This window comes from Miscanthus floridulus, chromosome 9 (genome assembly GCF_019320115.1).
Source record: "Miscanthus floridulus cultivar M001 chromosome 9, ASM1932011v1, whole genome shotgun sequence".
NCBI lineage: Eukaryota > Viridiplantae > Streptophyta > Magnoliopsida > Poales > Poaceae > Miscanthus > Miscanthus floridulus.
Genome location: NC_089588.1, coordinates 120527981 through 120545962, shown reverse-complemented (window position 1 = coordinate 120545962; position 17982 = coordinate 120527981). Strand labels below are relative to the sequence as shown.

Sequence of the window (17982 nt, the reverse complement as noted above, 5' to 3'; positions counted from 1 at the left end):
GTGGGGTGCTAGGCGGCTCAGGCGAACCTCGTGACTCGAGCGCCCCGGCCCCCACTTCCTATTTATGGCGCTGTGCGACGGGGGCCCACCAAACATATTAGGGTTGGACACCCCCGATCAGGGCGCAGATCCAAGGGCCCAATAAGCCTGGTGGAGATCAACTAACACTATGAAGACATACACAGTAACACACGCCATCGTCATCATGCCATGGCTATGGGATCCATCCATCGATGGCCACAAAGAAACAATCCTTGCAACTGCCGTCAACCCCAGCTACACCTACAAAAAGACGACTAGCTCCTTGATCTCGCAGTCAACTCTAAGCCACCTACAAAACCGATGATGGATCACTCCATGGCCACAACCACGAGCAATGCCGCCGGTGGAAGCAAGATCCACCTGTCGTCGTTGCAGCACGGCAGCGCGTACGGCCAGGCGTACTACAGCCAGAATTCCGGCGAGCCCGGTGACGCGAACGACAATGTGATGCACATCGTGTTCGTCGCCATCACCGGCCTTGTCGTGCTGCTCAGGCTCCTCTGCTGTGGCTTCCGGAAGGACGCGGAGGAGCAGGCGACCGGAGGTGGGAACAGAGCGGGTTAGCCGAGCAGCAGAGCAGGAGGCTTGGCCGACAGGGATCCTTCCACGGTGGCCGCCGTGGAGGTGCCGCCGGTGCGGGGGGCCGAGCCGCCGCTGGTGTGCACGTACAGGAAGGAGGACGGCTGTGGGGAGGACTCGTGCGGGGTGTGCCTGACGGAGCTGGCCAACGGTGAGGCCATCAGGTGCTGCCGGCGTGCATGCACTTCTTCCATGCCGCCTGCGTCAGCGAGTGGCTGCGCGGTCACGACACCTGCCCGCTCTGCCGCGCCCCGCTCGTCGCTCCCGGCCCGGCGACGACACCTAGGAGTGGCCATGGCCATGGCCATGAACTCCTCGGTGCTTTTCAGCCGGTCAACAGTTTTCTCTTACTATAAGTTAGTAAGTCATGGTACTATATTACGACGTACTGGAACTGTATATACTACAGAAATACATGAAGTTATTCGTCGTCATGCTGTCTGCGGCAAACGATAAGAGGCTGCGACGAGATATTCGAATTTTTCTTGGAATGGAACTCGTTACATCGACGAGTGTTCACAGAATATTTTATATTTCTCTTAGAAGTGTTGAACTTTTATTTGTGGTACCAATAATTTTTGTGAAAAAACTGCGTAGCCGACACGAGGAGGTCCTGTACCTCGTGTGTTTGAGCAAACTTTACATCTTATTACAGGTTAAATAAGTACTATGGTAGTCGACTAGTCGTAGTAAAGTTTAATATGGTGTTCTAACTATGATTTTTGTATTCACTGCTACTCACTACCGGAAATAGAGGCTTTGCCGAGTGTCAAAAATCGGGCACTCGGCAAAGAATTGCACTCGGTAAATAAGGGCACTCGGCAAAGGACTTATTTGCCGAGTGTCAGACTCTCGGCAAAAGCTCGACACTCGGCAAAGGCTGCCCCGCGTAACGGTGTTCGGCCACGTCCTTCTTTGCCGAGTGCCTACTGTTAGACACTCGACAAAGAATTTTTTTTTTAAATTTCTTTGTCGAGTGTCTCAGCTCTGGCACTCGGCAAAGATTAGGCACTCGGCAAAGAGGAAATTTAAAAATATCACATGTAGAGATGTCCTGGTTTGTAAGCATCGTACGTGACAACGTGCACGAAAAGTTCTGAAATTTTTATCATAGCCTCCACATATGATATCACGACATCTCAACAAGTTTCATGATTTTCGGACTTCGTTTGCATTTTATAGAATTTAAAAACACTTCGCACGCAAGTTCGCGGTCATGTTTCGTGAACAAAATGTCCGAAATTTTGGGTCCGTTCCTTGAATCATTAAATTCCAGTATTCGTACCACGTGCAGTTCAAAATTATATTTTTCAAAAAAATTCAAGTAAAAGAAATAAAGTAACTAAATATATCAAAAAGCCATAAAAATCCCCAAATTCTAACTAGGAGTTCCTGGTGCCTTAAAAGCGCCGCACAAGAAATTTGGAGGCCAAACAAAAAAAAACTTTGCCGAGTGCCGGGGCATGGCACTCGGCAAAGGGGGTCTTTGCCGAGTGCCACGAATAAGGCACTCGGCAAAGAGGGTTTTGAATTTTTTTTAAATTTCCTCTTTGCCTAGTGCCTTAACAGGGCACTCGGCAAAGACATTTTAAAAAAAATTAAATCTTTGCCGAGTGCCGTGCCAGGGGCACTCGGCAAATCATTTTTACAAAAAAATTTGCCGAGTGCCATATCTAGGACACTCGGCAAAAATTTTTTTAAAAAAAATCAAATATTTGCCGAGTGCCATGCCAGGGGCACTCGGCAAAGTATTTTTTTTTAAAAAAACATTTTTAAAAAATAAATAAATCTTTGCCCAGTGTCGTGCCAGGGGCACTCGGCAAAGTATTTTTTTAAAAAAAAATTTTGCTGAGTGCCAGATCTGGGACACTCGGCAAAGAAATTTTTTAAAAAAATTTAATCTTTGCCGAGTGCCAGATCTGCAACACTCGGCAAAGAATTTTTTTAAAAAAAAATTATATCTTTGCCGAGTGCCACCCTGATCCGGCACTCGGCAAAGGGCGGTTAAGGACTTAAGCGATTCGGTCGGCTGACCAGTCACACTGCCACCGCGCCCATGCCCGTGCCAAAACCGCCTCCGCGCCGCGCTCCGCGTCCACGCCGCCACCGCCCCCGCCGCCGCGCGCCCGCGCCCTGCCCCTAGCCGTCGGCCCTGCCCCCAGCCGCGCCCGTGCCCGACCCCGACTCCGACCCCGACGCCGCCCGCCCCTACTCCCGGCGCCCGTCAGGTATGCCTTCTCTCTTTTTGTTGTCTTGGTAGTGATAGTTGTAGTAGTATTAGTTGTACTAGTAGTGCTAGTGGTAGTAGTAGTATTAGATGTAGTTGTAGTAGTATCACCAATAGTGGTAGTAGTAGTAGTAGAATTAGTGGTAGTAGTAGTAGAGGTAGTGGTGGTAGTAGTAGTAGTAGAACTAGTGGTAGTAGTTGTAGCAATAGTGGTGGTAGTTGTAGTAGAACTAGTGGTAGTAGTAGTAGCAATAGTGAAGTAGTAGTAGAAGTAGTGGTACTACTTGGATATATTCTTCTATATGGATTGATATCCAAATTACATGGCTTTTCTTGAGACTACTGTGCTTGTCGGCCATCGTGCCGCTGTTTTTTGCAGGTTTTGGAAACCTCACCGTGCAGGGGAGGTTCTGTCGAATTTGTTTGAATGACAGTATTTTGTTCCATTTTTGTAGAGAAGAGCCCATCGGAGCCGAGTCGGAGTTCCCGTCGCCATGTCGGTATGCCTGCACCGCGCCGCCTCGCCACTGCACCGACCCGCCATGGCCCAGCTAGCCTGACTCTGCCGCCACCCTAGGTATAACCCCTCTTTCCGTATCATGGTCGTAGATCGCGTAACCTAGTTAGGCGTCTCCCATTCGAAAGAGATACGGTTGGAGGTATGCAGATCTTTGCATATCTATGACCGTATCTATTTCGGATTGTCCACATTTTTTGGACAGCCCGTGGATGCGTAGATGGGTTAGTTTCCATGGTCTACTCCAGTCCGAGACAGAGTTTCGGCATCACCTCCCTGTTGTTCTCCGGATACGCACTCTTCTTAGGCAGGACGTGTATCTGGAGAACAGCGGGGAGGTGCTGCCGAAATTCTATCTCGGATAGGAGTAGAGCATGGAAACTAACCTCATCTACGCATCCGCGGGTGGGATTAGGACCTATCCTCACCGATTAGATAGTAGGAACACCATGTAGATGCAATTGATGGTTACATTACTCGCTAATACATATGTTATAGGATGGAGGACCGTCAGTGGATGTACACGGGCTGGAGAAGTCAGAGTGATTACACCATGGTATGGATGAACAAGACCGATGCTTTCTTGAACAGTGCATTTGGCAAGGCTGCTAAAGGACATTGCCTAGTTTTGTATCCCTGTAGCAAATGTGGAAACAGGAGGAGGGTAAACAAGGTGGAAATGGGTAAACATCTTGTGAAGAATGGATTTATGCCAGACTACACCCGGTGGGTCCACCATGGTGAAGCCCATCGTATGAGAGAGGAGGTGGTGAGACCACGGGTGGAGTCTTTTGATGCTGATGCCGGGGTACCAGACATGTTAGATGACTTTCACCAAGGACAGTTCGATGAGGGACGTGAGAAGGAGGAGATGGAGGCAGCCGCACAGGCGTTCTATGACATGATGGACTCGGCACAGAAACCCCTTCATGATCGGTCAACGGTGTCTCAACTGGATGCCATTAGACGCTTAATGGGGTTGAAGTCCGAGTTAAACTTGAGTCGACCTGGCTTCGATAAGATGTTGGCCGTGATTGTCATCCTACTTCCGGAGGGCCACATTCTGCCAAAGAGCATGTATGAGTCACAGAAACTCCTTTGAGCACTTAAGATGCCGTATGAGCAGATACATGCTTATCCGAAGGGGTGCGTCCTATTTAGGAAAGAACACGAGCATGCAAAGTTCTGTCCAAAGTGTAAATCCTCCAGGTACCTAGAGGTAGACTCTGATGATGGTCAGAAGAGGCAACTTACGATCCCCGTGAAAATCCTACGATACCTTCCGTTCCTACCAAGGATCCAACGGCTATACATGACCGAGGAATCCGCGAAACAGATGACATGGCACAAAAATGGCAAATGGTACAATCCTAACAAGATGGTACATCCATCCGATGGTGAAGCTTGGATCCGCTTTAAAGACAAACATCGTGACAAAGCAGATGAGGCTCGTAATGTACGTGTCGCGCTGGCAACAGATGGGTTCAATCCTTATGGAATGATGGCTGCCCCATACACATGTTGGCTCGTCTTCGTTATCCCCCTTAATCTCCCCCCCCATTGTCTCCTTTCAACGACATAACATATTCTTGTCGTTGATAATTCCTGGACACCCAGGAAGTAATATGGGTGTGTTCATGGAGCCCGTGTTTGATGAATTGGTCCGTGCTTGGAACAAGAAATGAGGCAACGTCTGGAGCTGGAGGCCGGGCACCAGAGGATGGTGGCCCAGCTGGAGGCCGAGCGGGCCGAGCGGCAGGCCCAGGCGCAAAGGCTGACGGACATTATGGAGTTCCTACAAGGACTTGGGCAACGTGTGGGATTCTCTCTGCCACCTGGGCTATTGGTTCCACCTCCGCCTCCGCGTCCTGCGGCTACAACTACTCCTGTGAGTATGAAAGTTTTTTACTTTCGCTTGTGCTTTACTTGTATGGCCTCTACCTTCCTAGATTATCTATCCAAATAATCTTGTCTCACATGCAATCTTTTCTCCTTTGTGCAGTCTCCATCTGACGGTGGCTCGAATAATCCACCTCATGCACCTCCGAATGATGGAGCTGGGCCTTCACCACAGTCGCCTTGGCCGAGATGAGTGCACGTTGTATTTTTTTCATTTGTTGTTCACTTTGTGATATACTTGTGATGCACTTGTGGACTTTGATGGACTTGTGAATTTATTTGGACGGACATGAGCACTTATTATTATATATGTGATATATATTGTGATGGATGTGATATGTGCGGATGAATGTGTGGATGGATGAGATATATATGTGATGGATGAGATATATATGTGATGAATGAGATATATATGTGATGAATGAGATATATATGTGATGGATAAGATATATATGTGATGGATGTTTGTATGAATTTATTTGTCATGATAGAATGTAAAAAAAATTAAAAAATGCAGTTTTGGGTCACTTTGCCGAGTGTTGCACTCGGCAAAGGACCCCTTTGCCGAGTGCAATGGTCATAGCACTCGGCAAAGCTAGAAAAATGGGTGTCCAGAAACCCATTTTTTCAGCTTTGCCGAGTGCTGTGACCTTGGCACTCGGCAAAGAAATTTAAAAAAAAAATCAAAATTTGCCGAGTGCCGGACAGAGGGCACTCCGTAAAGAATTTTTTGTAAAAAAAATTCAAACTTTGCCGAGTGACGGACAGATCGCACTCGGCAAAGAGATTTAAAAAAAATAAAAATCTATGCCGAGTGCCGTACAGGGAGCACTCGGCAAAGAAATTTAAAAAAAATAAAATAAAAATCTTTGCCGAGTGCCGTACAGAGGGCACTCGGCAAATATATTTTTTAAAAAAACAAATTAAAAATCTTTGCCGAGTGCCTGAAGGTTGGCACTCAGCAAAGAAATTTTGTAAAAAAAAAAAAACTCTTTGCCGAGTGCCCGGAGGGTTGGCACTCGGCAAAGAAATTTAAAAAATAAAAAATAAAAAATCTTTGCCGAGTGCCGGCAGGGTTGGCACTCGGCAAAGTGACCGTCAACGGGACCGACGCCGTGACGGTCGCTTTTCTTTGCCGAGTGTCCCCGGGGCACTCGGCAAAGCCTTTGCCGAGTGCCCGATAAAAAACACTCGGCAAAGAGTGTTTTGCCGATCAATTTTTTGCCGTGTGTTCTTGCCGAGTGCTGCACTCGGCAAAGGCTTTGCCAAGTGCAATCTGGCACTCAGCAAAGAACCTGGATCCAGTAGTGACTACAGTCTGCAGAAATGATTCTTGTCAGTGGCATTTTCACCACCGGTTTTATGAAAACCGTTGGTAATGATTTTTTACCACCGCTTCGTAGTACAAACCGGAGGTGGAAATTATCCATATTTTCACCACCGAGTGAAAATGTTAAGAACCGGTAGGGATAATCTCTCTTGGCTTAAACATCCGACGTTATAGGGACTAAAGTTTAGGAAAAGATATCCAAACACCGCCGAGTGAAAATGTTAAGAACCCGTAGTGAAAATTATCCGTATTTAAGAAAGTCTACTCACGCCTGAACCTATATCTCTCTGTAGGCTTATCCTCTCCATCTCGATTTTTTTTTATTTTTAATAATTTTTTAAAATTATTTTTAAATCTGACACCATTTAATTTTTTTTAAATCTAATACTTTTGGCTGCGCCTATTCGCATGGCGCGGCGAATTCAAGCTGCCGTGCCTAGCATGGGGGCGCGCGTAGGGGTGCCAACGTGGCAACGTCCCGGCCCGTTGGTCGCTGATGTGGCAGGCCTTGCCATGCCATGGATCAAGGCGCAGCGGCTGCACCTCGCGAAGTCAGCAACAAGTGCGTGTGAGAGATTGCTGTGTCTGCGTGTCCCGCCGCCCGCCGCTGCCGCCAACCAAACGGCTTTACGCTCGACACATGACACGACGTGCCACCGCCGCCCGCCGGCCTATCCATCCACCTACGGCTGCGCTTTTCCTCACCGATTCCATGCGAGCCAGCGCTCCTCCTCGCCTATTCCATGCCAGAAGCACTCCTTGAGCCGGAACCACCCCAGACAGGCACGTAATTATTAATTTATTTCATTATTAGCAACATTCTATGCCAGTCATACATTCCATGCTAGAACTCTCTTCCTGCCTACAGTTTGGTGCAGACCGCACGAAATAGACACTTGAGCCGGTCCGCCTACCATACAACAAAACAGCTCCACGTCACCCATTCCATGCCAGGAGCACTCCTTGAGCCGGAACCACACCAAACAAGCACTTTATTATTACTTTCTTTTATTATCAGCAACATTCTTTGCCTCTCATACATTCCATGCTAGGACGACGCACCAAACAGACCCTCGGCAAAATCGCTCCTCACCCATTCCATGCCAGGATCACGCCTCCTCACCTGTTGCATGCCAGAAGCACTACTTGAGCTGGAACCACACCAAATAGGAACTTAATTATTACTTTCTATTCTATGCCGGTCATACATTCCATAAGCTGGAACCACACCAAACACGAAACACGCACTTAATTATTACTTTATTTATTATTACAAACATTCTATGCCTGTTATACATTCCATACAGACACTTAATTATTACTTTCTTTTGTTATATAATAAGCACCAAACGAGCCTTAGCAGTGAACGCTCCACATCTATCAGGGCATGAGGCGTTGCCAACTGTGGAGTTACTGTCCTGTCCCCTCGTTTTACTTTATACAAGCGGTGTAGCAATGCTTCGTGGCTTGGAGAGGTGGGATTAATTACGCGGCCTGCGCTGCTACGATGCTGCTTTCTGCTGCTTCGTCTGTACACTGTGGCTTGTTTCTGTACACTGCTTCGTTGTGTTGGCCCAAACAGCTGAACAATGTGATGTGCTACACGCAGGAAAAGGCTATTGGCCTGGTTGAATAAATAAAGACAGTGCTCCACTAAAAAAAAAAGGAAAAGGCTAGCGGCTAACCAGACAACAGGCAACAGGACACCTAGCTAAAGCTCATGTTGATTTGGCTAATTTGTATTATTTCCTTTTCTATATATGTTTTTTTCTTTGCTGATGCATGTAATTACTTTTTCAATTATATTGTGACAATTAAAAATATAGTCTTATCTTAACAATAAAAATGTGAAATTAAATGTGGTTACAGGCAATGAATTGTTTATGAAGAACAGTTTGAATTCCTCGTATAAAATGACGAGTAAAATTTATCAGTCATCCGCAAAGTTGTCTAGAGATATCATCTAGGTCCCCAAAGATCCAAAATATATACTTTGTCAGCGGTCTAATCCAGCTTCATATGAGTGTGTACCTGACCTACTATCCTACCTAGCATGTTGATTCAACGCTCTTACATGGATCTGATTAGTAGATGGGACTTATATGTCAGCGGCAAAGGCTCCACCTTAGAAAAATCCTATCTTTTTCATACGACCTCGGATCAATATGATTTTTATATCAAAATTGTGGTCCCCGATGAGACCTACAACTTTCTAGTTTTTGCGTTTTTTTCATTTGAGATCAGTAAGATGCTCAAATAAAATAAAGTTCCACTATCATATTAATCGTGTACCAAGTCTTGCCGCCTTAAAAAATCATATCTTTCTTGTATAATGTCGGATAAAGGTACTTTGTAAATGAAAATTGTAGCCCTAGATGAGACCGACATTTTTATACCATTGAATTTTGTCATTTGAGATCATTAAGACACTTAGAAAATCATATCTTTCATGTATGATGTCACGTAAAGATTCTTCTTTTATAAGAAGGTTGTAGTGCTCGATGAGATATACAACATTCTACTTTTGTGTTTTTTATTTTGAAGATGTTTGGATTTAAAAAAAAATATTTTTCCTAAATAACTTCAAATAAAAAATCAAAACTAGAAAGATGTAGATCTCATCAAATGCTAAACTTTCTTATAATTATTGTGGTGTTAGTATGAAGTTAGAACTTAGCATATAAAACTTTTGTGCAATTAGACTACGACACATCTTTAGACACGTGAGTGAGTTTAGCTAAGCGTTAGGTTTAAAATTTGGGAGAATTTTCGATTAGGCCAATCAATTCCCTCTTGGTCGCGGTATTTGATCCTTTCACACGACCAGTACAAAATATTGATACTGTTTAAAATAGCTATAGCCAGCTATAACGCCAACTATTGCTGGAGATTTGTTATCTTACATCTAGTACACCCAAAATCAAATTAACTAGAGGGGTACACGAGCTAGCTAGCTAGCTACATAGGTTCACGCACTACAGGGATCAGGAGATTTTGCCCCTGGCACTCGGCAAAGCCTAAAAACACTCGGCGGATGGTTTGCCGAGTGTGACACTCGGCAAACGACACTTGACGAATTTCTATCGGCAAACAGACTTTGCCGAGTGTTTTTTGTCGGACACTCGGCAAAGACTTCGCCGAGTGCCCAAAATACACTCGGCAAACATTTTTTTCGAAACAAACACCACAAAAAATAAAAACCACCACAAAAAAAGCCACCACCGGAGGTCTCCGCCGGCCGCCGTCGGTCTCCTCGACGGCGCCCTTCCCCTGCATCTCGCCTCCGCTCCCCGGCTTCACGGTCACCGCCACGAGCCACCACCGGCCACCACCGCCGCCCACCACCACCACGCCACCACTGGCCACCACCACTACGCCACCGCCGCCCACCACCACTATGCCACCACCCGCCACGCCGGGGAAGAGAGAGGAGGGAGAGGAGGGGGAGGGGCGCCGGCGGTGCGAAGAGAGGGAGAGGAGGGGGCGGCCGTGCCGGATCCACCGCTAGGGAAGGGAGAGGAGGGAGAGGAGGGGGAGGGGCACCGGCGGTGGGAAGAGAGGGAGAGGAAGGGACGGCCGCGCCGGGGCCGGATCCGGCCTCCCCGTGCGCCACCGTCGCCGGATCCGCCCGCGCCAGGGCCAGATCTGGTGGAGGCAGTGGAGGAGGGAGGGAGGTGCGCCGGCGAGGGAGGAGGGGAGGGTGGGCCGCGCCGGCCAAGGAGGAGGGGAGGGCAGGCCGCGCCGGCGCCGGAGAGGGAGGAGGGGAGGGCGGGGCCGCGCCGGCGCCGGAGAGGGAGGAGGGAAGGGATGGCGCGCGCGGGTGCGCGGGGAGGGGGCGGCGCGTGCCCGTGCACGGAGAAGGGGAGGGGGTGCGGGGAGAAGGGGAGGCGGCGCTGGGAGAAGGTGGCGTGCGGACGCGGCGCTGGGTTAAATTTTTTTTTGGTTTGCCGAGTGTCCTAGATCTGGGCACTCGGTAAAGATTTTTTTTCAGTTTTTTTCTTCTCTTTCTTTCCCAGAAAACATATTTTTTTACTTTGCCGAGTGTCCTAGATCTGGGCACTCGGCAAAGTTTTTTTTTCATTTTTTTTCTTCTCTTCTTTTCCCAGAAAAAATATTTTTTACTTTGTCGAGTGTCCTAGATCTGGGCACTCGGCAAAGATTTTTTTTTCATTTTTTTCTTCTCTTTCTTTCCCAGAAAAAAATATTTTTTTACTTTGCCGAGTGTCCTAGATCTGGGCACTCGGCAAAGATTTTTTTTATTTTTTTTCTTCTCTTTCTTTCCCAGAAAAAATATTTTTTCCTTTGCCGAGTGTTTTTTTTTACACTCGGCAAACCACCTCTTTACTGAGTGTTTTTTTTGCCGAGTGTTTTATGGCAGCACTCGGCAAAGAACTTGTTTGCCGAATGATCGAGAGAATACACTCGTCAAACACAAAAACACTCGGCAAATTTGACGTTTCCGGTAGTGACGTCCCCATGTTCGGGCCGCCTTTGGCAGTTGTGGGAGCGCGGCAGAGCGGACAGGTGTCGTGCCCGTGCAGCCATGGCTCGATGCAGGCAGTGTGGAAGCAACGCTTGCACACCATCAGCACCCTTACCATGTCGCCGTCGGTCAGCTCCGACATGCACACTGAGCACGTCTGCTCAGCCCAACCGTCTGCCGACCGGTACATGCACTCCAGCGTCAGTGCCAGCGCCGGCGCGGGCGCCTGTGCCTGCGCCAACTCTATGTCTGCCGCCACCGTAGGCTGCTGCCGGCGTTCTCTAATACCCTCGCCGCTGATCTGCGGTCCAGGACCGTAGATCCTGCTGGAGCAGCACAACATACGCCACAAGCCAATGATGATAAACAGGATGTTGATGCTGAACAGCACCCACATACCTATTCTCGCGCCCGGCGAGAGGCCGATCCTCTGCAGCAGCAGCAGCTGCTGCTGCCAGTTGCCCGTTGAGGGCAAGGCAGCGTAGACGACCACCAGACGCCGACGACCTCCTGTGGTGGCCGGTACGGGCATTGTGTGGCAAAGGACGAGACAGCCATGCGGCAGATTCACATCAGGTTCACGATCATCTACCAACTACAATGTCTATTAAGAATGCAGTACATCATTTTTTTAAAAGGAATTCAGTACATCTCCATCTCTATCTCTATCTCTATCTCCATCTCCATCTCCATCTCTATCTCTATAATCTATCTCTATAATTCTCTCTATTTATCTACTATATTTTTTTGAGGGTAAATTTATCTACTATATTTATATATATACTGCTAAAGAGAGCATTGTTTTCTTCTTTTGTTGCTTGTAGAAGCCTCGATCAAGCACCTACAGATTTTAAAGTTCTTGAACTCATATCTGGGAAATTGCTACGTCCGGAAAAACCAATGACCATTACCTGCAAAATAGCACCATGTATTTTAAGCTTATATAGTTTGACGAAAACATTTCTTTCACTACAGCAGAATTCATTTTCGCAGCACCGTTTTCACCGTCGGTTTGTACAGAACCAGCACACTACCAGACACACGGTTTTTCCTGTCGGTTTTCGTTTTTCCCGTCGGTTGTATAAAAACCGTCAGGAACTTTAATATTTCCTGTCGGCTAATATAAAAACCGTCAGGAGCTCTACAATGATTCCTGACGGCTGCTCCCGGCCGACAGGCTTCCTCTGACCCGCGGCGGCTGCCCTGAAAAATTGAGGACGCTCCTTCTCTACAGTACTGTGGGACCCACACGTTGGTACATAAAAACTTCCCAAACCCTAACCAGCCCAACCCATTCACATTTGCGCCACCGCTGCCCCTAGGTCTCCCTCCACTCACATCCGTCGCCGCCCCGAGGGCTCCTCCGAGCTCGCACGCATGTTGCCGCCTCGAGGGCTCCTCCGAGTTCACACCCACGCTGCCACCCCCAGCGCCCTCCCCGACGGCCGCACTGCCTTCCCCAAGCCCTCCTCGAAGCCAAAGCCACCGGCCCCGGGGACCTCCTGGACGCCCACACAGCCACCCCCGAAGACCTCCACGACACCCGCACCGCCACTCCGGAGCCCTTCCCGAAGCCCGCTCCGCCGCCCCCAGTAACCTCCTCGACGTCCGTGCCACCGCCCCCAAGGGCATCAGGACACCTGCGTCGCCGCTGCCCCAAGCGCCCCCCAAAGGCTCGCGCCCCAGTGTCCTCTCCGGCACCGGCACCCATGCCGCCACCACCGCACGGGGCCAAGCCGCACCAACCCGCCCGTATGACGAGGTGCCCTCTCTCTCTCTCTCTCCCAACCTCCCTTTCAGATCTGCTCTCCCAACGTCAAATCAAATTTGCTAATTCTGGATGATATGCAAATTATGGCCTAGTTAGGTTTCTCACATGCTGTAAAGCGTTGGTTCAACTGAAAATTGAAATGGTGCAAATTATTGGCTAGTTAGGTTGGGGACGAACGCTGGCTGCAGGGCCATCAGATGGGCATGTATCCAGACTGTCCAGATCAGAATGGAAGGAAGCAGTGAATTTATAGCTTGTCTGTCTCCTTCCCCTTGTTCCAAGTAGCTAATCAATATCTGTGTTTGATTTGGATCAGATCTGCTGCCAAGTAGCAGCAGCAATGGCATTCATCTTGAGTATGTTAGATTTGATTTTTTTTTCTAACTAGGTAAATGCCCGTGCGTTGCAACGGGAACACATAATACCACGATAACATATGTATGAGCGTGTGTTATACTGTTATCTAACACTGTAATCATAATGTTCCAATCAATATTACATAAGTCTTCATGAAAGATAGATAGTTAAAATATAACTCTAAATTTGAATGCAAAACTAAAACATCAACTTCAATTATCGCATCACTTCATGCCTACGATACGCGAAAGATAAGCTTGCACTTCTTTAGGAATCAAATGCTATGGAAAGATAATCATAACAAGTTTGTGTTTCACAATACATGTTTTAGAATCTATTCTACAATTAAGAATCTAATCTCTCAATAGTTCGACTAAGAGAACGTGCTTTGCACGAATACCAAGCTGCAGCTGGTCACCAATCAAAGACAATCTAGAAGATTTTCAAGTTCAAGATGCGGCGTCTGACTTCTTGCAGCTGAAGCATGCAGATGACTGAAGCTGTAGTTAGAAGTATCCTACACATAAGTTGTTTGTTAATTTTTAAAGTTAAAGTACTCACTACTACAGGAATCAATTTGCGCAGCGTGGCCAAAATGCGCTCCGTGGCGGGCACCTCTTTTGCCCGCCACGGTTAACCACTGTCCTCCGCCGGCGAAGACTAAAGGCGACCAAGGGCATCTCACATACTCACTTGAGTTCGAAAGGTATGGTAGCGGCGAGCATAATTTGCTAATAAATTTTCTTTGCCATAATATGGTACTAACATTTCTATCCCAGGCCGAGATCACCTTTCCATCTATTTCCTGAATCGGATGACTGCCCCGGCCATTACGAGCATGGGAAGTTCATGATAACCAAGGCCCAGCTCGTCGACGAGGAAAGGTGGGAGACAAGGAGGTTTCATCTCTGGTACATGGAAGCGGCAAAAGCTGGCCTACATGGTTTTCTAGTCAAGGTTGTGGCGGAGTACTTCCACTTGCCCGACAACGATGTAGAACTCCCCGTGGACTTCCACGACATGTACAGACTACTACGGGAACAAGACCTTGACATCGCCCAAGTCACCTTGTTCTCTATGTAAGTGATGAATTGCGAGTTTCACATATCACCTGCCTTTGAATCAGTCAAGACTACTTATATATGCCATGATGGCTTGTCCTTGCAGGTTGATGGCCTATATATCCAAGGAACTAAAACTTGATATTATCTATCTATCTCCAATGCATATTGCTCAAAGAGTCATCATTGGTTACCACCTAGATGACAATCATCCAACCATGAAAGATTTGACCAAGCGACAGAGAGAGGCGCACAAGAAGAAACTGATGGACAAGGAGAAGTTGAACATTTCAAGGTACATACTAGGAGCAATGAAGAAGATCAGGAGAAATGGGTGTATCGTAGCTGCCTACCACTTTGGGTAAGTCGAAGACATGCTTGTAGAGATAAGTGGGTAGCTAGCTAGTATTATTATTTCTCGTCGTAACCTGTATTTTGTTTCAATGGCGCAGCCAAGGCCTCGAGGGTAACTGGGTTGCATTTATCATCTACCCTTGGGATGGCAGGGCCTGCGTATTTGATTCGTTGAGAATGCCAAACTTAAAAGGGTACAAGGCCTTTGAAGATTGTCTCAGAGTGTAAGTGACTGAACTGTCTTCTCATATGCGTTATAATGCCCTGCCTAATACTAGTACATTTCGTATAGCGCTTATAAGGAGTACACGAAGGATCCTGAATGCTATGATCGAAGAACAGAGAATTTTAAGGCTAAGCATAAGAACCGCATCAAAATCAGACGCAACTTTCCGGTAAGTATTTGAAAGGTTTAATTATGCTTTCTGTTCATAAGCGTTCTAATGCCTGTATTCTAATGCTTGTGTATCGATCATGCAGTGTGCCGAACAACCGGTAGGATCACAAACCTGTGGCTTCTACGTCTGTGAGTACCTAAGGGAGTGCAAGCAGTACAGCAGCAGTTGGAGGGTGCTCAAGAATGGATTGAACTAGTGGAGAGACGTGCAGAGCACCCAACACTCCTTCAAGCAGACAAAGGCAGACATATGTAAGTTTGTCTTAGACAAATGCGTGCTTGAAGGGAGCACGTTCTTCAATGAGAACAACCAGCTAGCGATTTTACCGGAGTACGAGAGGCTGAGGAAATGGCCCACGATGATGCGTCCGCAGGATTACTCCTTAGGGCATGTATAACGACTTTAATATGTAAATGTAATGAATTAACGATAACAAGAACGACTAAGTGAATGTATATATATGTATATTATCTCATGTGTAATGCCTGCATACTTTTTAAGTTTAATCTGTGAAATCTGGATGTGATTTGAATTTGAATTTGAATTTGAATTTGAATTTGAATTTATATGCCTGCTGTATTTTTTTAATTCAGGAAATAATTTACCGAGGCGGGCAAATAATAATGCCCACCACGGCTAACGAACATAACCACGGCAGGCCACGAAAGGTGTCCGCCGCGGTAAAATAATTTACCGCGGCGGGCGGTGCAACGTGACCGCCGTGGTAAAAGTATATTTACCGCGGCGGGCAAAGCCGCCCGCCGCGGTTAAGCCATGATTTACCGTGTCCTCTAGGCCGCGGCGGACGGCTTTGCCCGCCACGGAAAATCAAAAACGCCCGCCTCCAGTAAAGTTTGTGTAGTAGTGACTATTGATATATCTTAAAAAATATGTATCGACGTGTAATGCATTACCTCTTTCATAGAGTTAGAATCTCTTTATATACAATATTCTTTGTGAATATATCCTTTGTCGGTCTCTTCTTCCCCTTCCCTTTCCCTTTTCTCTTGTTCACGTCCTTCTCACCAGCCGGCACAGCCAAGATCCTAATGTTCGATCTTGCTGTAGCTCTTGATAGCGCCACATACAATTGGCCATGCGAGAACACTGGTTCCGGCAAGTATACCCCGACGTTAGGGATAGTCTGCCCCTGTGCCTTGTTAACAGTCATTGTGAAGCTGAGTCGAATAAGGAACTGCTTTCGCTTAAATTGAGAAGGGAACATCTCATCTTCCGAGGGCATAAGGGTATTCAAGGCAGAAAAACCCGCTTTCCAGCGTGCTGTCCCAACACAATTTCTGCGTCTATGGTATTCTTTTAGAACCCCCATATGATAAGCCTGGTAACATTACAAAGTCCGTTCGCAAGGTCAATGTTCCTAAGAATATGACAGGACAACCAATCTTCAGCTTCAACACATGTGGAGGTAGACCATTGGGTGTCAAAGTGTTAAGGAATTCCTCAGGGTAGTAGTTGTGGGGATCATCCACCGCACAGTCAAAGCTATGGTACACCATCTCATCCCTGTGGAAACGACCTATCATCTTCATATTAATCATATCAACCCATTCGTTCCGCGTAGATAATATCGCTCGAGAGGTGATATAATCTTTGCTTGACATATTTGCATTGAGGTTAGGGAATATGCAATCAATTAGAGTATCAAGATCACTATCTTCCCCGGTGTGCGGAACACATATATCATGAGGAAGACGGATTTCATCATCAACAGTCGCCTCCTCAGAACCTCCACCGACGCGCAACAAGTATTCTGCAAACCACGGGTCGCTCTTTGGCCTCATGTTGTGCACCAGTTTTAGATGCCGCATAGAATCCCAAAGGTACGACATCCGCAGTGAGGCACCAACTACCTGAGCCCTTGACCCTCTCCAAACAATGAGAAGAACCTGTCTGAAATCTCCACCGAACACCACGGTCTTCCCCCCCAAACGGCAACTCTGGTCGGTCCATTATATCACGAAGGTTGTTGTCTAGTGCCTCAACACCTTGCCTCTTTATCATTGTCACCTCGTCCCAAATAATAAGGGATGCGACCCGAAGCAGCTTGGCAGTACCACTCTGTTTCGTGAAGGTGCAAAAGGCCCCATTATCGATGGTGAGGGGAATCTTAAAGCGCGAGTCGGCGGTTCTGCCACCAGGCATTATTGAGGCCGCAACACCAGATGTAGTTGTTGCCACTGCAATCTTTTTTTGACTGCGTATAGTAGCGAGAAGTGCTCTGTACAGATAAGTCTTTCTGGTCCTGCTAGGACCATCCACAAAGAAGAGACCCCCGTCCTTGGTATCAATTGAGGACATGATCTCATCGTATGCAGCCCGCTGCTCCTTGTGAAGGGTGTCTGACAGAGCCACATCATCCTCGTTAGCCTCAATGCTAGCCTCCTCAAAAATCTCTCTAGGAATATCATGAGAGGCATCATATGTGTCATCGATATCAGGAAGTGGGTACATCTTTATATCCTTCTGCATTGATTGTAGCAATTTTCGAATATCCATGAGGACCATCTGCTCCACCATGAAGGTGGATTGATTATTGCGCCTGTAGTCCTCCGACATTGCCTCCTTGTGTTTCTCCCATAGTCCAAACACATCACTGGGCCCACAAAATACCAATATTGTTGCAAAGAGCCTTCACAGCGCATATGGCATCATCCACCCGGTTGCCTCAGCGAGACTCTCGTTTAGCGTATTGTCCTCTTCAATTAAGCCCCTTCTTTCTACAGCTTCATGAAAGGTCGGTAGGATTTTGCTATCCACGGTCCTTAGACACTCAAACGAGGTTGCACCTGCCACGTGGTTCAGGAGAACCCTAAGATAGTAACGCTCCCCCTCGGCTGGATTGGCAAACACGATTCTTCCAATCTATCATAATGTATCACGATGTACCCTATTTTGCCAAACTTTGCCCTGTGCTTGCCACGTATAGAACTCGGGAAAGTCCCG

At 47.3% G+C, this 17982-nt stretch overlaps 1 protein-coding gene across 1 annotated transcript; it reads right to left on the bottom strand.

Annotated features, from left to right (window-relative positions):
* Positions 1-15937: 15937 nt before the first annotated feature.
* On the bottom strand, positions 15938-17595 carry LOC136480750 (uncharacterized). The gene is made up of 2 exons (XM_066478211.1): positions 16890-17595; positions 15938-16248 (listed from the first exon to the last, which is right to left on the bottom strand). The coding sequence occupies exons 1-2, from the start codon at positions 17593-17595 to the stop codon at positions 15938-15940; spliced, it is 1017 nt and encodes a 338-aa protein (XP_066334308.1).
* Between the last annotated feature and the right edge of the window lie 387 nt (positions 17596-17982).